Source organism: Anser brachyrhynchus (genome assembly GCF_964034855.1).
Source record: "Anser brachyrhynchus genome assembly, chromosome: 17".
NCBI lineage: Eukaryota > Metazoa > Chordata > Aves > Anseriformes > Anatidae > Anser > Anser brachyrhynchus.
The window spans coordinates 2464397-2488949 of record NC_137710.1 but is presented as its reverse complement, the minus strand read 5'-3'; the positions used below and the strand labels follow the sequence as shown (position 1 = coordinate 2488949).

The 24553-nt window shown below is 45.1% G+C and overlaps 1 protein-coding gene across 1 annotated transcript; it reads right to left on the bottom strand.

The window, feature by feature from the left end:
• Positions 1-488: 488 nt before the first annotated feature.
• PPTC7 (protein phosphatase targeting COQ7) lies at positions 489-23792 on the bottom strand. Its single transcript, XM_080559441.1, has 6 exons — positions 23103-23792; positions 12727-12906; positions 9887-10085; positions 7578-7701; positions 5443-5572; positions 489-4128 (listed from the first exon to the last, which is right to left on the bottom strand). Exons 1-6 carry the CDS (start codon positions 23302-23304, stop codon positions 4070-4072), a joined length of 894 nt encoding a protein of 297 aa, XP_080415567.1. The 5' UTR covers positions 23305-23792; the 3' UTR covers positions 489-4069.
• Between the last annotated feature and the right edge of the window lie 761 nt (positions 23793-24553).

Genomic DNA, 24553 nt, shown 5'->3' with positions numbered 1-24553 from the left:
ACCTCCTCCAGCAGAAGTCAGTGACGGGGCTCTCTCGCCCTGGTCACTACATCTCAACAACAAGCCACAAAACTGCTTGCAGCCACTTTTCCTGGGGAGAGAACATCCACAAATGCTTTTTGGTGCAGCAGGATAATGGATCGATGTGATTTATACTGAACAGAGCTGGAGATCTGTACAACAGCAGGGCACACATTTGCTCACTGCTAAACAACCTTGCAGAGAAAATTACCGTGTAGTATTTCCAAAGTCGCACTCAAAATACTGACATTTCCAATCTTTGGTTGATTTAAAAGACAGTTATTCTGCTTGCCAAAGCCTTACAGAGGAGTTCTGTGTAGTGGGGCATGGCATCACTTACAGACAGATTTGAGGACACCGCAGAGCTCTGAACGAGAGCCAGACACCTTAAGAAGCGGTGGCTGGGCAGCTCTGTGCTACCAGCAACGAACAGAATTTTTGCAGTCAACTTTACTTTAAAAAACACATTTTAGTATAAATACTATATTTATTAAATATCTTTACAATTCATTTAAATGTATTTACAGAACTATTCCTGCATAAGTTATACCTCAGACATGAAATTCACATAATTGCCTCTTATGTAAGCATAGATGATAGTCTCATTTTAACAACAACAAAAAAGCATCCTCATTAGATACAGACTCAGATTTGCTTCATTATTTCAGCTATCTTTGCAAGAACTACTTCATACAGTCAGTTTCTACACACACACACGAAGTCCGATTCCTCCCTGGAGAGAGGATGTCCATTACAAGAGATAGAGATTCCATCACAAAATACTTTACTGCTTTGCTAGACCTTCACACCTCTCCCCTCTCCCTTACTCAGTCATAACTGTCTGGTCCCAAAATCTTTTTCTTCCCTTCTATTTATCTGCCGTACCTTCTTTAGAAACGCAAAGAAAGCAAATTTAGTGGGAAACTGTATGCTGTAGGTCTCCCAAAGATAGCCGTAAAAGTAGCACAGAACCACAGAGTTTTTCCAATTCACCACATCTTAGCCCTTTTTCACCCAAATACCCAGTAACACTGCTGCAGAAATCACAACTCCCGCGAGCACTATTACCTGTCGTGGTACCGTAGGTTACTGGTATCTAAAAATCTCTTCCTTTTCCTTCAGATTACTGCTCCCTACCAACCACCTCCTGACAGCTAACAAAAACCTTCGGCAGCAGCTGACATCAGCCTGCTCTCCCTTCAAGCGTGTTTCCATTACGCAGAACACCTTTCTTGTACGTTCCTCTCATGAATAGTCACAATAAACTAATTCCTAGGAAGTGTTACTGCTTCATGCATCATTTAAAGTTATTTTGATAGTATGGGCCCTGTCGTTCCCTCTTCCAAAAATTTGTTGTGCGCAGACAGCTTAAGTTCATAGGAAGAAATTAGGTTTGATATGTTTAGAGTGCACATCTTAAGAACAAAAACAAAAACAAGCATGTGATAAAAATATCGATTCTTTATAATACAGTATTGCTTTATAAACAGATGGAAAAGCTATAAGCTTTACTGGTCTTTGGTGTGTCCAGTGAGGGATAAACTCATGATTTGTAAATTAAAATCCAAATTTGTTCTTTATTAAAAAAAATCACGACGTGATATGAGGCAAATGGCTTTATAGATACTGCTTAGCTAAGAACTGCTTTAACACAGACAGCAAGGCGTAGACTCAAACCCACCAGGCGGCACAGTTTAGCTTCCGAGAAGGTGGCAGAATCTCCCCGATCCAGGGTTCCAGACCCCGGACCAGCAGAGGCAGAGTACAGCGCATGCAACATCTCACTCGGGGGTAAGCACCTTTGCCATACTCATTTATCTGATCCACAAACATTTCTCAATTTGTACTTCTAGAAAGTGAGGGGAAAAAAAATAACGAAGGCTGGGCGCGAGCGTACTGAGAGCAAGGGGTCAGAGTGCAAAACGGTCAGGTCTACAAGGGCATTGTTTTAAGGTGAGTTCAAGGGAAAGAATAATTGATCAAATCAGCTCTAATAAAGAAACACGAGAGTAAATACTGGAGAATACAATGTGAAGATACCCAGATTTGAGAGAGCAGCACCCCTCCCAAATGCTAGAAAGAAAGCCCTATACTGCAGCATGAATACATTCCTTCTAACGAGACAGCTAGGTACAGCTTGTTCAGTTTTAGAAAACAAGGACTGACAATTTGTGCAAAGTTATTCACCACTCACTGCTCCGTGTATCGCGAAACTAAGTAATTTTTCTTCATTAATAGAATCCTCCCCGTACCCTCACCAAAATAGTATTTTGGTCAAGTTAGGGTAGTTAAGGCATTTTGACAAGTAATTACAAGGTGATTTAAAATAGAGAGCTAACATTACGCCAATTTAGGAATAGCAGATAAATTACCGAAGAGCTTCCAAATTAATCACTTATTCTTATTATAAATGAAATGCCTGTTACAAGCACGATGCATTGAAATATAGTAAAATGACATGTACATGGTACATGTTAAATGATCTTAAATAAAAGCTTGACATAGTTACGCAAATATACAGTACAAGTCCACAAAAATTCTTTAAACAAGTTGAGGTAACCTCAAACTTAAACAGTTTTAATACAATAAACCAGGTAGTAAAAATCTCCTTTTGAGAGCAGGTAAGATTACTTACTGACCAAGTTTAACTGCACTCACCTAAACATCAACATTACCCGACTTTTTATATATATAAAAACATGGCTTTAATTTATTTCTACATACTCTTCTACCAGCAAAAAAGTTAATGAAAAACTGACCAAAAATATATATATCTTTACAGCTATCAGCTATCTGTATGAACCTCGGAAAAGAAAGGAAAGCTTGCTGGAACAGGGGGAACAATTGTGAGCTACTGTAATTCAAAAGGAAATGTCATATTGCAAAGTGGCTGTTAGATAACTGTAAACATCATTAAGGTTCATTCTGAAAACCCTAAACTTTAGTTACTGAAATGTAAGTTTTGCTGATTATTCATTAATAGTTTCCATTTACGTACTTACTGCTGCTGCCACAGCATAAGCAAAGAGGCGCGTGGTTGAGAGCCAGAAATACAAGGGTCAGCTGGGCTTAGACTGGTCCAGCATGTGCTGTTCTACACAAGCAAGAGTGGCAATATTAACACAAATCACGTTTAGTTAACAACAAAGTTATCCACCAAAAGTGAAGATGTTCAGAGTTGAGGCTGATCTGTTCTTTGCGCAGCCTCCCATTGTAGCATTTACGCCATGTCATCCTGTGCTGGTGAGATGGGTTAAAATGCTCGAAGGATCTCAACTTTGACCATCTTGGCTTCTTGAGACAAGAGTTATAATTTTTCTTTAAAAAAAATAAAGTTATCCACAGCCAAAACATCCAGATATCAGGCCCATTATGGACGAATGATCTGCAGAACTTTTAAGATCACAGTTAAGCACCTGAAATCACAACACATTTGCATCCATATAACTTGACCTAAGTATGTTTTTGAAATTTTGTACTAGAAAAGGCTCCTAGGCTGACACCATGTATGGCAAGAGCAAGAAGTTTACAGCAGTTATAAATCTCCTGAAAACCAGAACTTAGAAACACGAAACCTCAGCTATCACTGTAACAAGACTATGCTTATGAAACTGTTCTGTAACATACCCTTTAATGAACAGTGAATGTTTCTAGTAGATAGAATAATATGCCCTCCTGTAGAGGTTTTTATCTATTGAATCTAATTTGAAAGATGATAAACCAATTCTACTCATCTGAAAGTAAGTCACATTTCAAATGCGGTAACAATATGGGATCGATCCTCCCCCTTTTACGGACAATTACTAAGCTCTGAAAGACATGCTTCAAGCCTTGAACTTCTTCATTTCTTGCTGGCAGACAAAGACCAGTGTACTACGAGTGGTTCTTAACAAGGATTTCAGTTGTGTCTCAAGACAGGCAACGAGCTCGAAAACTGGCTGCTGAGATCAGCTGCAAAGGAAGAAAGCAATCCTGCCAGCAGGAAACCGTACGTGTGAAGCGAGGAGCTCGGGGATAATGAAAACATCAGAAGCTGGCACTCGGCTGATCAGTCTGTGTACTCGGCTACAATAGAAAGAAGGACGGTGATGTCGTCTGGTTTTCCCCCTGCAACACGGAAAGAATAAAAACTATTACGTCAAACCACACGGGGTTGTCCTCCTATAGCCTGTCGTGTTCCCCCATGGAAAGGTCTTTTTAAACTGGTTTAAATATGCAAAAAACGTATTGTGCAGACACGAGAACTCTGCTTCCTCTCAGCTGTGCAACTAAGGGTGGCAATAGCGTTTAGTAAAAAAAGCCCTCTCCTTTTAAGCAACAGTGAGATCATAAACTAGTAGAAGTTACACAGAACCCTGAACATCGTTGGTAGCCAGTAGAGCAGAAAGCCTCTTTTTTTGATCGTATGTGAGGAAAAAATCTACAAAAAGAAAGTCTTTGTTTTGTTACAGGCAAGCTGCAGTCAGGAAGCATCATCTCAGGAACTGACTGTAAAAAATCAAACACCTCTAGCATCTTCTCTCCAGCCTAATCTCGGAGGTCTTCTCCAACCTTAATGATTCTACATCCTTCTAAAAGCTACTTAACCCTTTTGATAATCACTTCTCAAAACTCAGTAGCCACAGCAGTCAAATTGTACAGAAATAGCTCACAGGGGTATTTTGGTACCCAGAAGGTCAAACGAGGCCTCTGGATTCAGAAGATTCATCACTGAATGACTGGGCTTTGTAGCAACACGGAGCCTCAGCTTTAAAACCACTATCTACCTTTATGAAAGATGTTCAGGGTGTTGCAGGAAATCCTACCCTCTTGATACAAAAATGGGAACATCTTATTTAAAAATAAAAATTAAAAAAAAGGTTGACAGGACTCTGAACTCTGCCAGCTGCTCGTATCTTTCTAGAGCACAGGAAATAGAACCAACAGAGATCAGGACTGACACATTAATGGTACAAGGGTCAGAAAGAACAACAAAAATCCAACAAACAGTGGGCAGAATCTCGACTAAAATGCATCAGGAATAGGAAACTTTAAAGAAAACACTAACAACAAAAAACCCCACACCCACACACAAATCCTAAGAACAGGTCAAGTGCAGTTCTGGAAGCCGGGAGAATTTGTATCAGGCTGGGTTCTCGGGCCAAGAGCGTACGTATTAGATTAAACCGTAAAAAATAAAACTCAGCGCGCAGAGTTCTCCGCGTTCCAGCTACTTCCCCACAGGAGGCTTCTGATTAGCTGGGGCCTGGGATGACCTGCGTCAGGAGCTGGGGTCCTTGCCAAGCCAGGAGCGCTAGATTGGCGCTCTGCTGCCAACCGCATTTCTGAACGCTCTTCTCTTATCGGATTTGGGAACAGAACTTTGCTTAAGACTTCTTCAAGATAGCAAGAGTGGGAGGAGGAGGGAAAAAAATATCTTACCTCTCACATTCAATCCATTGTCACATGCGAACTGTGCAAACGGTGACATGTAAGTGGGATCATATGCCAGCTCGTGAGCTTGCTCAGCAATGCTTCTCGCAGTCTGCTGTATGCTCTCGTAGTTGGAGTTCTAAATTAATGAGAAACAAAGTTTATTCTTATAAGGAAATCTATCGCTAGTTGTTTCGCTGATGCATGTTGGTTTTGCAGATCCCTGACTGCCCTCTCTCGCAGATTAGGGCTCTGGTTATCACCTTCTGTCCCAAAGGGAAGCCTAACCACGTCTTAGGTTTAATAAACTTGGGTTAGAACTGCAAATCTTCACAACTGAAGCCTAGAGCAGCAGCTGTAAGACTCTCTTTTTTGGATGATTCGTAGCATTTAGAATTCAGAAGACTAATATTTAAAATAGACTAAACAGCCTCACCTTTGGGAACCAGATTTGATAGCTAATGCTAACGGTTCACCCTGAAAGAGCTGGTTTTTCCCCTCACAAAGTAGGCTCAGCTGAATTAAGTACGTTTTACACCTTGACTGGAAAGTCTTAGTTCTGAGTCTCCTGCCCAAATCAACAAGAGCATGCCTGGGGGAGAAGGAGCCCTTTGAAAGACAGATGAGAAATAATTTAACGAGAGACAGAACTTTTTACAGATGGCATTTCACGCCTTTTTTTTTTCCCCAGTATCTCTTGCTTTACTCCAGTATTTTTCTTATTCAAGCCAACATGACACGCCATTGTCATTTCAGAAAATCTTCCCTGCAGCCCGGGGACTTAGCAGGCTCTTACACGATTAACTTTTGGCTGAACCTCCTACCCCACAGGGAACTTCGGTGCCTTTCCCGAACACACCAATAGGTGGAGCTCAATTTTTTTTTCCAGAAGAGAATTTAATCTCTAGTGTCTACGAGGCCACCCGGCTGTCTGCGCAGGGAAGGGAAGGTGGGCGTACTGCAAGCAGAAGTGTGCTGCAGCTACAGCCTAAATAACAGCCCCGCAGGTCACAGACAAGCGCACCGGTCCCTTCAAACCACGGCAGCACGCTGACACATCCTCGGCACTGCTGTTACCTTCGCTAACCAGGTTAAAGCCTGCGACAGCTTGCGCTGTGGCACGATCCCACGCTCCGCTCCACAGCACAGCGACACGCTTTTCAATGTCAGACCCGAGCATCGCACCAAGACAGAAAGCAGTAAGGGGCTGCAGAGAGGGGGAAACACAGGAGTCTACCTCGAACGCAGACAGAGGCCGCAGACATTTTGTCTGCAAAGACCCACTCCCTGTCTGACCCCACCTCTCGGTTACGTACCTGCAGGATAAGAGCAGGCAAAGTATTTTTAAAACCACACTGTAATTCTACACAGACTTATTTGCATTTCATAACATCAAAATAGTTTCCCCGGGGAGGTTATACATATTGATACCTCCTAAGTACGCTTTCCTTTCTGTAAGTAAGTAGCCTTGAGCTAAATGCTCTCATCCCAACTAAAATAGTTTTATGTATTTTTACTATTTAAAACAAGTATTTGTGGTGACTAATCTGGAAAAGTCGCTGCGAATTTTTGTTATCAGAACATTCAAAATGTTCCACGCACACACACACACACACACACAACCCACACTTTGGACAGCTCGTATTACTTTAGAATTGCTGTTTTGTAAGTCCTCAGAAAACCTCCGAATTATTTAAGTACATGCCTCACCCCACCCACCGAACGGCCCGAAAGAGAGAACGCTGTATTTTCACGTATGTAATCTACAACCTGCAAGCGCAGATAAAATGCGGCGTGGGAGCAGTTGGCCAAGGGCAGTGCCCGCTGCTGAACACCTCTCCCTGTCCCCCCAGTGTCTCCCTCGCATCGCGCTCATCAGTGCCATGTTCCTGGCTGCTACTCTGGAAACTTCTGCCAACGTTGCTGCTTCTACATTCAGCCTGGGTGCGGGTTCAAGAGACAGCACTTTGGGGCCAACATCCCTGCTCACACGTGGTGTTAGCTGGTGAGCCTCCAAACGGCAGCACTTTGTGGTGGGTCTTTCACGCGTAACACAAAGCTATGCGCTCAGAAAGAACTGGTAGTAACAGCAAGGGACGACGAGGGCAAAAGACCTGAGGTTCAGAATATGCACGCGCACTTACTTTCAGCTTTTTTAATTCCTGCAGGATCATGTAGTCAGGCATGTTGTCAAACAGTCCGTCTGTCGCAGTCAAAATAATGTCTCCGAGTTGGACATCAAAGGAAGTACTATCAGCAGCATCAGGGCTGTGAAAATGACAGGTATGTCAACGAAATGGCCTCCAGCTTTCACTAAGGCACCAAGCAATGTCAGCCCAGCGCATTAACAGCTTCTGTAATTCGCTATTGTTACATGTTTTGCTAGAAAGGAAAGAAATAATCACCAACTGTGGAGCTTTTGCACCAGGATAGCTTGTCAAGAAAGCTACAACAAAAGATCTGTGATTGCAAACAGGTAATGTTCCAGCTATTACACAAAGGATTTGCATTTACAATTCCCAGATGAACAATCCTGCAAACTAAGCCGCTTCACAAGTGTATCTCCATGGAAACCATTAAGTGGAATGGCAGTTGAGGGCTTCCTTCTCGCCCATCTTAAACATGTACGAGGGCTGGACTTGAAAGGACAATTCCTAACAGAAGGGCCAAGCCACTTAAGGATTCTGAATCACTTTCTATTGCAGCGGAACATGAAGCACGTCTGGAAATCGCTACCAGGAGACCACAGCTGCTTGGTCTACTTACGTTTAATACATTACAGCAGAAAATATCCGTACTGGCCATGAATGCTGCTGCAGAGTCCAATTCTCAGAAGCAATGTAACTACAAAACCTTCGTTTTTAAGGATTCTTCACAGATCTTTAAAAGGCAGAAATGACTGCATGCCGCGCCATTTGGCTATGCCAGAAATCAGCTGAGGAAAGCAGCCCTTTTGCTGTGCACCTTCAAGAAGGTTAGAGTTGAGATTGCCTGCCTATCCCCATATGTAGCCGAATTTAAGCATTTAACTGGGACAACGAATTAGAAAAAAACACTGGAGAAGCATTTAGACAACAAGCACAAGTACTAATTAATGTCAAGAACAGCGCAGAAACTAGCCAGAAAGCTATAATCATGATTCAGAACTGAAGTGTGGGAGCTCATTTATCTTGCACTTTCCTTAATGTGGGATGACTCAGATTACTTTGCTTTCCTGACTTCCACTGGACGTTATCATGTTATCAACTACCCTTGTGCTATTTTTTGAACAAGACACAGAATTTCAGAACTATTAAGATTTTAATAGTTCTGGAACTCCAAACTATCATTTAATTTTAGCCTAATAAAGAGGCTAGATTATTTAAGGGTTCTCATTTCAGGGTTTTACACTGGTTTCCTCCCTGCAGCCTTAGGATGAAGTAACAAAACCACATGCAAGAATGATCAGGTGTTTCAACAGCTTTCAAGCAACATTTTCAAAAAGAGCTATTTTGGCATTAGAACTTACAACCCTTAAGGCATAAGCCTTGAGATTTAAAAATCAAAAATTTAAGTTGCTTTCTCTGTTTACTGTGGTCTCTCTTTTAAGATCCTTTTATCATCTTTCTGTATTTAGAAGAGGGATATCACCTTAATGACTGTATAACCATTGACTTGAGAGCTGTATTTTAATAGGTATTTGAAAGCTGATTTTTTTTTTCTTCACTGTTATTTTATTTTACTGGTTAGACTTCACACAGTCACAGGATTTTATCAGCCTGACATTCTTAGGGGAAGACACAAGTACAAGCCTGTCTTTGAAACAACTCATTTCTGTGAACAGATTGTCCTTTCCTATTACTCTCATTTCCCAGCTTGGTGTTCCGCCAAACAAGAGTTTTGCTCGTTTTGGTCAAATACAATATGCTGCTGGAAACACGGCGGCTTGGAAACACGAGTTACAGTCACATGTCCCTCTGCTCTATTCTTCAAGCACTTGCTACCTCGCTGCCAAGATATCTAAATTAGCGTACTCCAAACCAGCCTCAAGAGAGCACAGACAGGGACTGGGAAGGAAAGCCGCTGATAAGACAAGCCACTCGTGCAGGACGGTCGGCGCAACCACCGGCTGCAGCCTTCGTTGTAGCAGCTCTATTGTGCAGCGTCGTTCCATGGATCTGAACACGCCTAGTGCACGCCACAAACTGCAGGAACACGCTACATCGAATGAATAAACACAAACCCAATACATTTTGACTGTTGCAACAGCTTAAAAAATGTATTAAGTACACAGTAAGAAGTGATTACGGTACCTTAAAGACAGGAGGGCAGGTGCAAGAACCTTTGCTTGGGCACATTTAAATCCCACATGCTATGCTGCATTACACAAGGAGCTCTGAGGCAGTACAAACACAGCCTTTTGGGAGCTGATCACATCCACAGATTAAAAATGTAAGGTCTTCTCCCTTCTTACCTGTCACTTAAGACAACTCCTTCCGCTTCTGGTGGAGCTATTGACAGTTGGAACGGAGTGTTGAAGTAATGCTGCTGTTCATCAGAACGGTGTACTACTTCTCCTCCTCTGACTACCAAAAATCCAGAATCTCCCAAGTTGGCTGTATGTAAACGATGACTTGTTCTGTCCAGAACTACTATACAAGCTGTACTGCTTCCTGAAAGCAAACAGAATATGGTAACTGGAGCGAGCCTTACACACAGCCCGTATTCTTTCACTGACTTCAGTCATAGTCCAACTATTCAGATATTTATCAAAGCTTAGAGATCAGGATAAATGGAAATTATTATCATTAATGCAAAAAAATATATACCCTAAAAACAACAAAATGCTACAAATCTTTGCAACAAGCTATGATCTTCTATAGAACTTCCTTTTCTGGCTTTGATTTTGGTAAACACGTCATGCTGACAAATACCTGTTTTGTTCCACTTCATTTACACTTTTCCCTCCCAACATATGTCAGCACATTCTGCTATAAGACTGGATTTATAGAAATCACTTATAATACTGAAATTCTGCAAGCATTAAGAGAACAGAATTCCAGTAGCATCCACACAATGCTAGGTGTTCTCCGCACATCTTCACTCCCCCGCTGTAAATAAAGCACTCCAATTAAATACTTGGTTGCAAGCAGTTTCAGATAGCATTCCATTACTCTTGTCAGAACATGAACACACTTCTCACTACAGTCTGGCTCTGCAGAGCTACCTTCTTTGTTTGAAAAAATAATAATCCCGTCAAGCGTCCAGGACACTAACTCCACAAGCCTAAAGAAAACACGTTTTGGAGACAAATCCTGTTCCAGATTAAAGGAAGAATGGAAATGTGTCTACTTGTCAACCGTACCCTGTGTCACCCCAGCCACGCCTGCAGGCACCACAGCATTCTCAATTCCTTCACGGGGAGGTAGCCACCAACTTTGGTGGCAAACCACAGAAATAACTGCACAGCAGAGATACCCAAACACTGACTAAGTCCTTCACAGAAAACAGCGCTTGCTTAATTTCTGCCAACAGGAGCACTAGCACCAGAACTTTAATTCCTGAAGAGTTTGAAATACAGCTACAGCATTTCTTCCTCACTTCAGACTGCCTCCATCGGAAATCCCCATGCCACCTGCTAACAGTTTTCTGGTTCATCTTCTATCCTAATGCTCTTCCAGCAGAAGTTTCCAAGCACATCTGTGTCTCGGACAGACCACAGACTTATGATGAGCTAAACGTATGATCAGGCTTGCCTACAAGACTAGTCCAGCTGGCCCTAGGCATCACCTGTTCTGGATGTTTCACCTCCAGTCCAGGGAGTTCCCCCCAAAACCCTGCACTTGATTTGTTCTCTAGTGAATATACAGGACCTTCTCCACTCTCGGTGAATGGTAAGTCAAAGCAGTATTTAAGGAAAGATTCATATTTTATATATGACACCATCCAAGATTGCTCTGCGATGATAATAGCTTTTAAATAAATGGCACAATTTCCTCCCACTTCAGTCTTATTTTAAAAATAATTTGCTAGATTCAATTCTGATGAACTAAACATGAAGACAAAGCACAACAGGAAGGAAAAGTTCATGCCTAATGAATCCTCCCTAATGAAGTCCTCTCCCTCCACTTTATTTCAAATAAATTCTAACCGCTCGTTGCTGTGGTAGCTCCAGAGGTTTTTTTTTTCCCCTACCTCTAAAAATACCGCACTTGGTAGCGGTACTTTCTTCCAGGAGAAGCACTGAGGATCATTAGTTTCACATTTTAACTGTATTAGCACAGTGTAACTAGGAGGCCACGTGTGGAATGCAGATCTTGTGACTCAGCATACGCCGCGTTTCAGACCTCGAAAGGTCAAGCAACGCGGGGCTGCCTCTGTCTGCAGGGAGCGCTGAGAGCTCTCACCAGCGGCCCGCTTTGGGGGGTTGCTTCCAGCTGAGTCTGCCTTGCACAAAAGAGCACCAACAAACACGCAAAATCCTGATGGAATTAACGACCATCGCTATTTTGGTGACACGTAAGGTCACTTCTGAGATTTGAACCTATTCTTTGGGCATATAATGCAAGAACATCTGTTCCTGAGCTCAGCAGAGGAGCTAAATATAGCTCACGCAGCGCTCTTCTGGCGGAGAAGTTTAAGGTCAGGTGAGAAGCATGCATATCACACAGGGTAACACTTTCTTGGTGCGTAAGAGGTCACCCGCCCTTTAGAAACGTGTTCCGTTTTCAAGGTTGTCAGCTGAGGCCACGCTCTGCCTCCTTATCTATTCACCACTCCGAGGCAGCTGGAAGCACTGCCTAAAATCAAGTTTTGACACAGAACACGCTAAGCATCTACTTTTGTTTGCTTTCAGAAAAAATCTGTAATGATTCCCCTGCAAAGAATTATAAGAAATCCAGGGTATCAGTGATGATACGATATAAATTATTTAAGTCAAGCTGTTAGGCTTAAAGTTCGTTGGACATAAAAGGCAACGGGAGCAGTAGGGCAAGGAGCGAGTAGAACTGCATCCAGCCATCATCAGAAAACATTTTTACTTGCACAGCTTAAACAAAAAGCCACAAACAACCCTTGCAAGGTTTCAATGGAGAAGAGCTATTTATACAAGGAGTGCGTGCCATAGCATGCTCTACTGCCAAACTCATTTTTCAAACTCTGCAAGCATTGCTGAATTGCCACCCTTCACACGCAAAGACCTTAATATTCTATATTTTATATACACGTATTTATATGCAGATATATTTGTAGATATTTAAGTACATGTTGAACTAACACACAACACATCCAATTCACGTGTTTCTGCTCTCTTACCAAGCAAAGGTACTTTGTTCTGCAGCAGCTCACAATAACCTGCAGTGAGAATCCCGACAGGATTACTTGGTACAAACCGTCCTTCTTTCACTAAACGTTCACATGTTCGCATTAGAGTCCCTGAGAATTGAGAAGGGTCAACCCCGTAGTCTCTCCAGCCACCGACACCATCTGCTACCCCTAGAAAAACAAAACAAAAAACAGAAAACAGGAGTTACGTGAACAGAAATGGTTTCCAGAACGAGGTTTTTAATTTTTGACATCACTTATGACATCCAACATCTAAAAGGCAGAACACGGCACCTGCCTGAAAAAAACTGTGATTAAGGGAAATAAATTACTGAGCATTTTAAAGATAATTTCTGATATCAGCTACTAGACAAAACTCTATACACCATCAGAATTGCTGAAAAGAAGGTGCAAGTCAAACAATGAGAACTTCACAAGGAGACGGCTGACTTCACTAGAGTTCAAAAACTGATGTGGAATTTTGGAAGGAATTCAAACATATTAACCTTTGGTTAGCCCATTAAAAGGGAAGAAAAGAGCAATGATTAGCTCTAAATGCGAATGGCATTAAGATTTTTTAATAGGATTGAAACGATAAAGATCTTCCCCACTATTCAACGCCCCAAAGTTTCTCCTCAAGCTACCTGCCCACAGGAGGGATGTTTTCCTACTTAGTAATATCCATTTCTGCAGAAACTAAATCTCCATTAAAATAAACAAACAAATAAATAAATAAAAGCAACAACAGACAAACCAACACAGTGCTAGGACCTGTGTCTGCAAGGACAGTTTGTAGCTTGAAACTTCAGCCAAGGAAGAGAATGAAAACTGATCGTGGTCCCACCGATTTCCGTTGTCATTCAAAACAGCGCAGACATCACAAAACTCGGCCAATTCTGCCAAAGTTTAGGGAGATTCTGAGCAGCCACGGAGGCAAGTATTGAAGATGCACACAACTCGGTTAGGATGAAGTCGGATCGATCACCGTGCTCACGTTCATAGTGGTTTGATGCCATCACCAGTGGAAATAAGAGCAAGCAAAGCGCTTTTGCTGTCTCATACGCAGAAGAAAATCAGTTTGGGCATCTGTCAGACAAATATTACAACAGATGAAACTCCTGAACCGGGCTGGGAGCAACACAGTAGCTGCTGCACATCAGACCCTCAGCACTCTGAGCTCTGTCCAGGCACACACCGCCTGGTTAGAACAACAGCAGTGCCCCCACTGCAGCTTCCTCAAGCACGGTTTAGCAGTTTTTCAGCCAACTGCAAAGTTTCCAGAGAAACTTTGACCCCTGGTGTCTCGGGGGGAATGTGTTGGTGGTGGCACTAACACCTATCAGGCTGCAGTCGGAGATCTTTTCAGGGCATAGCAAAAAAGAACTGGGCAAGCTAATGATAAAGGGCTAGGCAGCAGGAATGAAGAGACATTGATCCCAACAAAAACCAAGGGAAATGGATTTCTAAGCAAAAAGGGGAAAAAAATGCATCTAAAATCCCAATTGAGAAATGCTACAATTAATACGTGATACATTCACAAAGTTAGGAAAATTATCACTGACCTTTAAGTAATGAAAAGAGCTTTTAAATTTATTCTGAAGTAGGTGGGTAACAAAAAATGAAGGTAAGTGGCCATCAGAAAAAAATAGGGTTTAATTAACCTGTTCCAACACTTGTGGCAAGTATCGTGGGCTCGCATGGGGCTTTGTCTTCATTTTTATCTACTGTGACCAGTGACAGTAGATGATATTCTGCTGCCCATGTGGCTTCAAAATATTTGAACTTCTTCAATCAGCTTTAATGCTAAAGTTAAAACGCCGCTTTAAGATGAGCATTATTTATGTGAGCAAAACATTTCTGCTCAGAATTCCTTCCAAAAATCTTTTTGATCTCCAGCACTTAAGGGGCTGGCCACTTCCAGCCCAGGTTTCTGCAGGAAAGTAAAGCCAAAACACTGTGTTCGTGATAAAGGCGCGACGAGCCAGTCTCCGAGCTCAGATTGTGCTGAAGAAAGGTATCAGAAAGAAAACCACAATTAGCAAAGGCGCAAAAATGTGACCGAAGTGGTCAAACTCAGCTTGCCTCATCTGCAAATGCCCTTCACGTTGGTCACCATCTGAAACTGAGACGGAAGGTTTAGAGCCGCCCTTGGCACGAACTCTAATCTGACAGGAGGTTACATCCAGATTCTCAGCAGCCTATCAACATTAATCAGATTTCTCCCAAAAATAGTGCACAACCTTTCGGACACCTGCTTTGTCCGGTCGCTTTCTTAGAAGAACAGAGCAGGGAGGCGGGTCCCTGAGCTCCCCTCTTCGGGGCAGTCCCTGGAACGAAGCTGGTGCTAAAGTTTCCTGGCCTTCCCCGCGATGCTCGACCGAACCAGCCTGCCTTCCCTGGTCCCGCAGCTCCAGGTTAACGCTGGATTAAACCTTTGCTTTCTGCCGCCGCTCAAACAAGTCTGGAGTAAGAGATCAACAAGAAAAGTGTTTCCTCTCTGACCCGCAACTTGAAATAGCAACCGAGCATCAGTTTGGGTGACAGTGCTTGCTTTACGTTAAGCTACCACACCAGCAGCTTTTTTCCCTTTGAAATGAGCCCAATCCTGCTGTAACTTCGCTGGCTGATTACAGCAAGCGTCGCTTCAGGGACAGGCTTCGCAGGGTTAACCAAAAGGGCAGTGTTTGACAGATACTGTCCAGACGCTGCTTTTGGTTCCTCAGGTGGTTTACAGAACAAGCTCATGAGATGTTACAGAGTCCCCTCAAACGCTCAGTAAGCCATCTCGGCTTTAGTCTTCTTGGGAAATATTTTACAGAAACACCAGAGCATTGGTATTCGGAGCGGGGAAGCAAGTCACCAGAGAAAGCACCCGGTCAGGTTAATTATCAAAACCTACTTCAATTTTAAAGTGAAAATAAGAGCACGCCACTTTGTCTTCTTCGCTCACTTCTCACTTCAGGCAGGAAATCTGAATCCATACTCGTGGCAGCACACTTTAAGCTGTCCTGAGCCACGCAGCAGCTCTGCCTGCCTTCTGGAAGCTACCAACAGCCGGCAGAGCATCCTGACGCTGCCTTCCCAAACAGCCCTCCTCTAGGCAGCCCACCAGGAGGTCCTGACTTCGCTTCGCACCACTCTTAGGGGAGCAGAGCGTCCGTGTCAGAAGCATGGAGACAGTCGTGGCCGTGTTCCTTCCCCAGCACGGGAGCAGAGCAGGTCAGCGCTCGAGCTCTCGCCGCCTCCCCAGCACCTCACCACCGCCATCGACTGCTCGTCCTCGCCCAAGTCAGCCGACGCGGAGTTCCTGCAGGTTGTTTTTTTTTTTACTGCACTTCTAAAAGAAGACAGGTCGGTTCATTTCATTTAAGCTGTGACCTTGCTGGCTCCCGGAGTGTGGTGCACGAACGCCGCCCGAGCGGGCAGCCGCTTCCTCCCGCTTGGGCACCGAGCCAGGGATCGCCGCTGCCATCAGGACCTACCTGCAGCACGGTTCTTAAATAAAAAGAGTGTCTTTAAATTCTCAATATGAACTGATCGATTTTATGGGAAAGGAGGATGTGACTTTTAAATGAAGTGCTACCGAAAAACACATAAATGAAAATACAGTTTGAAAAAAAAAAAAACTTTGTGAGATTTGACACACAGCAATCGCGGAGCAGAAGTACATGAGATGTTTCGAGCTCCAGAAACAGCAAAAACAGAAAGTGTAACTCACGAAAATGGACCAATTCCTACATCCTAGCTCGTTCTTTCTCTACCACCCAAGGGGAATTCACGGGTACTGAACACCAGCAGCATCACCAAGAAGAAATAATGCTAAGCTGTACTCATTTAGAGCAGCTTTGTGTTAATAGAAGGAAAAACAAAAAAGGAGAAATTTGAAATAGCTATTATTCTAACAAGTAAAAGAAGTTACTCGGGTTTTGATCTTAGATTTCACCACCAAAAATTAAGTATTGCCCTCCAGTATCCACGTTTAACTTACCCAGCTTAGGAAATACGAATCACCGGGTATTTAAAACAAACTGCATGGCTGACAGAAGAATTACTGAAATTGAACTGTGTAAAATCTTTGATTGTTCTAAGCCATTCGGTAGTCAGAAAATCCTATACAGAATGTATATTTGGATATTCCCTGCTTAAGCCTATGCAGAGAGTAAGTATGCAAACGTCCACATGAGATAGTGAAATGCCTGTGGCTAGATGAACAACCACGGTAAATAAAGCCATTGAAAATTTCACAATAAATTACTTCAAATGAGCTTCTCCAGTAGTTAACTAGATTACAGAGACCTCCCAGAGTCAGTGAGAGTTAACTCTACAACTCCATCGCCTTCTGCTGGAAAATACACAACCAGTGCTGCCAGATTAAACATGGGCTGCACGCGCCAGCCCCAAAACCGGCTCCTGAGCCTCCTAAGGAGTCGTACGTGGGGACAGAGAGTTTTAAGGAAGCTTCACGACAAGGCACGCTGACTGATGCTGCAGCGCTGAAACTGAGCACGTGAAGATACCGGCATCGAAATTTGATAAAAAGGCTTTTGAAATGCTAAAAGCACCCGGGATTAAAACGCCAGCTGAAATGCAAATTGAATGTTTTGACTGCCAGCCCCGTGCAGGGTTAGCTGCAGGAGCCCAGGAGCAGCCAGCGAGTGCTGAGACTGGCAACACGGGCTCTTCACTGCACGCTGACTTGTTTTATTTTCTGTCAGATCCAGATGTTCTGTCTCATTCAGAGCAAATAAAAACGCCACAAGCTTGCAGTTCAGAACAAAACCCTGACATTAATCAAACGGTTTAACAGAAAGAGCTTTACGAGGGGAAGTTCTGGCTGGCCGACAAACTAAGCTGCCCACAGCCAGAAGCCAAAAGTTATCACCCTGTCCCAAAAATCTCTCAGAAGATTTCAAAATATTGCCTCTCAGCTAAGAAGAACGGGCACACGGAAGCACCAGGCAGGCACAAGTGTGCCATCGGGAGCTGCCTTTGCATGAAAAGACAATTAACTTCGTAAGATGTTCTACTCATCCTGCTGAACTTTAAGTTTCTTGGGAGCCTTACCTGAATTAGCGATGAATCACTGATAAAAGAACATCAAAAGGGCCTATTTCTGCAACTGGAATGATCTCGCACCAGATACAGAAGACAGACAAAAACGGTAACAAAGCCCAACCTGCTGCACTGCCCAAGTCTGAAATACAGCATCTAATATTTGTCAGCATATCAGAACCGAGATAACCCGGTAAGATTTCTGGTTTGATCGGTGACAGGTAAGTCCCGCAGCCAGACAGGCTCCCCATCCAAAGGCAGTCACACGTCAGACCCGGCGCTAACCTCCCCGGCAGTGTCACTGGCAGCGCGTACGGGATCACCGTGTTACAGCCAAGTGGTTATTCGCGTTATATATTTTAAAAGTCATACCAGTCCTTAACCACCCTTGCATTAACTACAGAGGTACTGGAAGAATAAACGGACCAGCAATTAGGAGGAACAAAAAGCAAGAGGCCAAGTGAGGAGCGTTGAAGCACAGACTGAAGGAGAAACTGAAAGCACTGCATTGTGCACCTATTTCCAAGACAAAGAGGCAGTTCCTTACATCTTTTTTTTTTTTCCTGCTGCAGTACACAGCTGTTCAGGAAACAGGTTTTTACCAGCCATCTCTCCCACCTGTTGTATTCGAGTCTGAGAAATCTGCTCAGTGGCTTTTGAGCATTGCAGTGGATCTGCTCAGTGGATTTTCAGAGTTAAAAACTTTTTTTTTTTAATCTGAGAGTTCTGTAAAAACTTCCCTCCGCAGCCAGAGCTACTCGACCTCTCAGGGTGTTGAGCAACCCCAAAGCACTGCTTTGGAGCTGAAATGCTCCTGGCAGTTTGCATTTAAGTGCTGGAAAGGGACAGGTAGCGCAGCACAGACATCAGCCAGGCTCCAAAGCGCTCACAGCCCCGGTAATTTCAGGCTCACAGTATCAGCGGTGCAGATGAACCAAAGTAAAGTCGTGGATTTTTGCAATGTTCGCTGCAGTTAATGCCTCACCTACTGTACTGCGTTCTGCTTTGCTTATTTCCTTCTGTGATCCCTGACAGAGCCTGCTTTTTCTTTCAAGCAGCAACCTCCGAGATCTGCTTTTGAATGGAAAAGCGACCACTATCAACGAGTATCAGGAGCCCTTACAATCAAAGCAAGCGTTCAGCTGTGAATTCCGATGAGAATACGTTGTGTCCGAGGCCCATCCAGAAACTGGGGTACATAATCTGTTGGAATAATCAGATTTTCATTTCATTCTCAGAAAGCGAGCTGCTGCATTTCTAAAAGGTTATGGTAAATGCTACTCAAGAACAGCTCTGCTGACATTTGGATTAGCTGCCCTGACAAGTGAATCAGTACGACTGTTAGTGGGGATGTTTCTCAACAACCTCCAGTTGCTCTACAAATGACAATATTTTTCCTCATGTTAAAAAAACACTTTGGACTATTATGACACATACAATTTTTTTTTTCCAAATCACTGATTAAACCCTCTAAAATGTCTCGATTTCTCCCAAGAGAGGAGGTAAAACAGCACTCTGAAACAAGCAGGCCGCTTGCCTCCTTTAGCGTGCTAAGTTCAAGCAGCAATCTCTTTAATAGGTACAACACCAAATAAACCACTTAACGTAGCCTTACGCGACCTTCAGGCACCAGAGGAAGGACCCCTTCCTCCTCTGTAGTTGCCCGGACAACACTGACATTTCATCTACAAATCCTTTTACATTTTGCAGTTTACTTTTCTCAATGAGACTAAAAAAAACATTCTGGGGGCTTCATCACTGTAGAGGTTTACACACCTCCCAGGGCAAACTTAATTTTCAAATACAGTGCCATTCCTTTCAGTTTAGAGTTGCTGCCCTCTATTTCCCCCTTCTCCCCACCCCTCCAAAAAAAACAAACTCACGATTTGCAGCAGATAGAACAGCCGCCAAATTTTAACTCGCGGTGGACAAACAGCACCCTGCTGCCAAAGAGTTTTTTTTCCTACTCCTGCAGGACAGAAATAGTTTGGAAGAGTCGTCAAGTCACACAGGCTACACCCAAACTCCTGCCCAGCAGACACTGCAGAAGTGATGCTGTCACGAGATGCACGCCGGTTGCTGTAACGTTTCAGTAATGAGTCACACACTTTGGAAAATCCATTAAAAAATAGTAAAGAGATCGGGAGCCTGATAAGGCAGGAATAAGCAAGAAAAGACAGATCCCAACAACGGAAAGAGATCATCAGCATGAAAGAGCTCAACATTTATTAACTGTCAGAGCTTGTTTTGTTAAGTAAGTGAAATGTTTTTTAAAGTTCATTTTCCAAAGTCACGTTTTACTCCCTGTGCACCAAGAACTCTACTCATACGCTAATTAGAAAGAAACAAAGGTGTCAGTTTCTGAAGAGTTTCGTTTTTCAGCTTTGAAAAACGCTGATATCCTTTGAAGTCACAGAGGCATGGTTCCAGATGTGAACAGGTACATAAATGTCTACCAGGTCAGCAAGATATTTCAATATTTTGATCTTGCCATCCTGTAGCTTTCTGAGGGTCTGGACGAGAAAGACACCAGCAGTGAACAAACAAAAAGGTGCAAGCAGCAGCAGGAAGCAAACACAGGCCTGAATCACGAAGCTCCAGAGATTAACATTAACAGTAAAGCTATTTCCTTTTCTTGGAGTGATCCCAAAGGAAACACCAGGGATTTGAGTTTCTTATTCCTCCCCAAGCTCAGGATGGGAAGAAACATGCAAATTGAGCAGGTACGTACCGGCCAGAAGTCGAAGAGACAAAGACCCAAGGCTTCGAGCACACCCCTAACAGGCCTTATCAAGCCTTTAGCAGCTACAGGAGGGTTGGAAATAACACACACCTTCGTAAGTCTTCTAGTTTTCTTACAATGAAAGGCTAAGGACAGACTAGAAGACACTTGCATTTTCAACCTTCAGATCATGCAGTATACAGAAGACAAAAGAAGTTCTTGGCATTGTTGTATCTGCTATAAACAGGCTGCCTCTTGAGCCCTAGTCAACTTTTGTTTGACCTAAGAAAATGAATGCCCAAGCAAGCGCTCATGCCAAGTGGCTGGGAGTAGCTCTTTCACTGGAACACCACACCCATAACCCATCCCACACAGGCATGCTTTCCATATATTGATTCTGGAAAAGACGGGCACAGAAGACTTTTAAATCCATTATCTGGTACAGCGTGGTCACTGATGACTACTAAGGCAGGCTACTCCAAGCGCTACGCCTGACATTTACTTTTCTCTACTGCACACAGCATTCACTTTCGCTAAAGCCACTTGACCTCTTCATTAAACTAATGCTGAAAAAAACGAAGCTTGTAAAGCTTCGGGGAGGTTCAGCCCAGGTAGTTTTGCTGAGGGGCAAAGTTAGGCAAGTATAAAGTTAGTACAGGATTTATGAGGCTCACACATACACATACACAAAAAAAAACTTAAGGAACCTCAGATTTGCAACGAGAGCAAGAGGAATCGAGGCCAGGAAAACACTGGTGCTGAAATTCCTTTGGTTGAAGATTTGGTGAGAAAGGGAGAGCAAAGAGATGACAGCAATGCAGAAACAAGGGGAAAACTGCTACGTCCACGAGCTTAAGAACTACTGATGAAGAAAAAGCATCAAGTTAGATTGCATCAGAAACCATCCTGAGCGTTAATGCTTGCAGAATACACAGTGGTTTGGGTTTAGTGGTACATATTAAGAGCAGAAAAGCAACAAGGAACGTGAAAATAGCTTCACAGGGGGAGGGCAGCTTTTCTGTTTAAACTCTCCTCTTGATACTAGACATCCTCGCCTGAAGCTGTCTTTGCTGTTTGAGCCTTTAGCGGAGTTATAACTGTTTGTTACCAAGTTGCCATGAAAATTAATGCAAAGACAAACTCAGCAATGCAACTCTCCGCTGATTCCAGCGGGAAGACATGACAAGTTGTAGGTCCACATATGGTAATTGCCAAATATGGCCAAAAACCCTAAATACCGTGAGATGGATCTAAATCCACTCTCTTAACCATGCAAAGAGTCCATCTATGTGTAAAGCATGCTCTGCATTTCTTTTAAGGGCAGATACCAATTGCTGAGCTATTTATCAGGGCTGGCCTAGTAAGAGCTCTAAGGCAGCCAACCTCGGTCACATGCTGGAGTACGGCTGCCCAACAGCTGATTTTAATGGAAAAAGTTCCTTTGGGACGGGCACGAGAAAAGATGCAGGATGTCTACACGCATCAGGGGGTTTCCCACACCTCCTGGAGAGCTGCAGCATCACCCTTAAGAGTATCAGCTCCCTTCAGAATAACCAGCAATACTGTTACCTAGCAGCCAGCTTCCTGACAAAAATGTTTCAGCTACATTAAATGGCAAGCAGGTTACAGTGACAGCACTGGGTTCCAAAGACTCACCAAGCACCCTCACATCAGGAGGCACTGCAGAGCAACCCCACCACTTTTTTAATTTAAAGTGACAGGAAAAAAAAAAACTTTTTTATTTTAATGTCGAAATTGTGGTAAATTTACTCCTGCCACTGAAAAGCTAGCTTTTCCAGAGTGTCAGCCAAATTCAACCTTCACTACACAGGAGAAAGGTCAAGCACTGTCAAGGGCAACGCCGCTCATAAACTACAGATTCCATTGATTATCTACTATTATCCACCACTTGTAAAAATTTGAACTGGTTAGGATTCATTCTACAGATGAGGCCAAACCAGAGCAAGCAATCAGGACACAACAAACACCGAAACTGAAGTTTGACATTTGAAACCAGTCTCAATGTCACTTTGCCTTTCACTTGACAAGGACACGGCACGCGCTGGAATAAGGAAGCTCATGATTCAGTGATCTTTTACATGGAAATGTAAATGCCTCATGGGGCTTGCCGAGGTTTTAGGGAGACATAGAGAGTGAAAGGCACTGGAACGAGCTTCCCTGGCCTTGGGAGCCACCAGGCCTGGCAGGCAGCTACAGGTGAAAGGCAGGGCCTAGGCTCCCGGCCTTCGCACCACCCCGTGCCAACGGCATGCTGAGAAAGGGGGCCATATAGCATGAGCCTAGAAAGAGAGAATGGGAAGAAAGGAGCGTGACCAGAAGCCTCATGCTTTCCTACGTTGCAGGATTCAGAAGCAAGCGTCCATTTAGGCAGCTCGATCAGGAGCACCTTTTTGGCAGGAACTGTGCAGACACCAAAGCACCTGATCCAAGCAGAAGAGGCTCGGCTCGTAAAAGGTGAGAGTCAGTAACACAGAGGTGGCAAGCAAGGCCGGGCTGCGCCCCTTTGTCCGCGGCCCGGCTGCGCCACGGCCGCCACGCGTGCGGCCGGGCCCGGTGCCCCCCCGGTACTCACCGAGCACATCGGCCGAGCGGTGCCTGGCCACGAAGCAGGCGTCATCCCCGTAGCACATGCCTTTCTTGAGGATGCCCTTGCGGAAATCTTTGCCGAAGCCGCAGCTGGCCGTCACCAGGCTGTAATCGCGGGAATCGGTCTGCGAGAGGCCGCCCAGCACCGCCCGGGCCACCAGCCTGCCGTAGGACAGCACCGAGAACATGGCGCGGGGCGCCCAGCAGCCCAGGGCCACCACGGCGGGGAGCCACCGGCGGAGCCGCCTCCTGCCCTGCGAGCGGCCGCCGCAGCGAGCCAGCCTGCCTTCCTGCCTTCCTTCCTTCCTTCCCCCGGCGGCCGCCTGGGCTCGGCCCGGCTCCGCTTACTCCTCGCTTCTCCTCACGCCGGCTTCTCCTCGCCTCGCCCCGGCTCTCCCGGGCCCGGCCCCTCACCCCCCCCCACCCCCCCCCCGGGGCCGGCCCCCGCCGCCCTCACGCCCCTCACGAGCCGGGGCGGCGCCCTCACGCCTTCCTCTCCTCGCCGTCTAACCCCCCGCGAGGGGGGGGGGGAGGGGGGGGGACACACACGGGGACGCGGGCTCCGCCTCCTCCCGGTCAGAGCCGCCGGTGCCCGCAGCGCCGCCCCCGCGCCCCGCCGCCCGCCGCCGCCATCTTCCCTCCCGCGCGTGCTCGGGGCCGGGCGGCCTGAGGAGGGAAGGTCAACCCCGCCCCGCCGCACTGCGCATGCGCAACGCCCCCCCCCCATCCCTCATTCCAGCCCCCCCCTCCCCTCCCCGTCTTCTTCCTCCTCCTCATTGGCTCCCCGCCGCGCCTCATTTGCATGCTGCGGGGCAATAACACCGCGCGCTTCCCGGCAGCCCCCGCGGCGCAGCGGTGCGGGGGGGGGGGGGGGGGGATGAGGCGGGCCCCCTGTAATTCCCGTCATTACCTCAGGGCGCTGCGGTTGTGCAGCCATGGGGTGTGAGGGCAGCTCCTCCTCGCTAAAATGGGCCCCACAAGGGCAGCTCCTTCTGCTTCCCCAGAGCCGCGGTGCCTCGGCACCCGAAATTTGTGATTTTGGGGGGATAATTGGCGAAAATGCGGGGAGCGGGTGCCAACGGAGCGCTGAGGCTGAAGGCACAGCACACAGTCACCGCACACACACACAAATGGGAGGCTTAGGTTGGAAATTAGGAGACATTTCTCCTCAGGAAGAGCAGTCAGGCATTGGGACGGGTTGCCCAGGGAGGTGGTGGAGTCACCGTCCCTGGGGGTGTTCAAGGAAAGGTGCTTACAGACACGTTACTGGGTGACATTGGTGGTAGGGGAACGGTTGGACCAGATGGTCTCGAAGGTCTTTTCCAACCTCAGTCATTCTGTGATAATTGCACGTGAGAACGTGAGACAAAGGCACGGTCTGTCGGTGTCTCACAGCCTCAGGGATCGACACCTTCAGGAACCCAGGCCTGGGTCCTT

What these genes read in the sequence shown, in the direction of transcription:
- PPTC7 (XM_080559441.1), bottom strand. Translation starts at nt 23,304, where the DNA reads ATGTTCTCGGTGCTGTCCTACGGCAGGCTGGTGGCCCGGGCGGTGCTG. An exon ending in CCGCTCGGCCGATGTGCTCG is followed by an intron (nt 12,907 to 23,102) that starts GTGAGTACCGGG and finishes TTGTTTTTCTAG; the next exon opens with GGGTAGCAGATGGTGTCGGT. An exon ending in GAACAAAGTACCTTTGCTTG is followed by an intron (nt 10,086 to 12,726) that starts GTAAGAGAGCAG and finishes GTTTGCTTTCAG; the next exon opens with GAAGCAGTACAGCTTGTATA.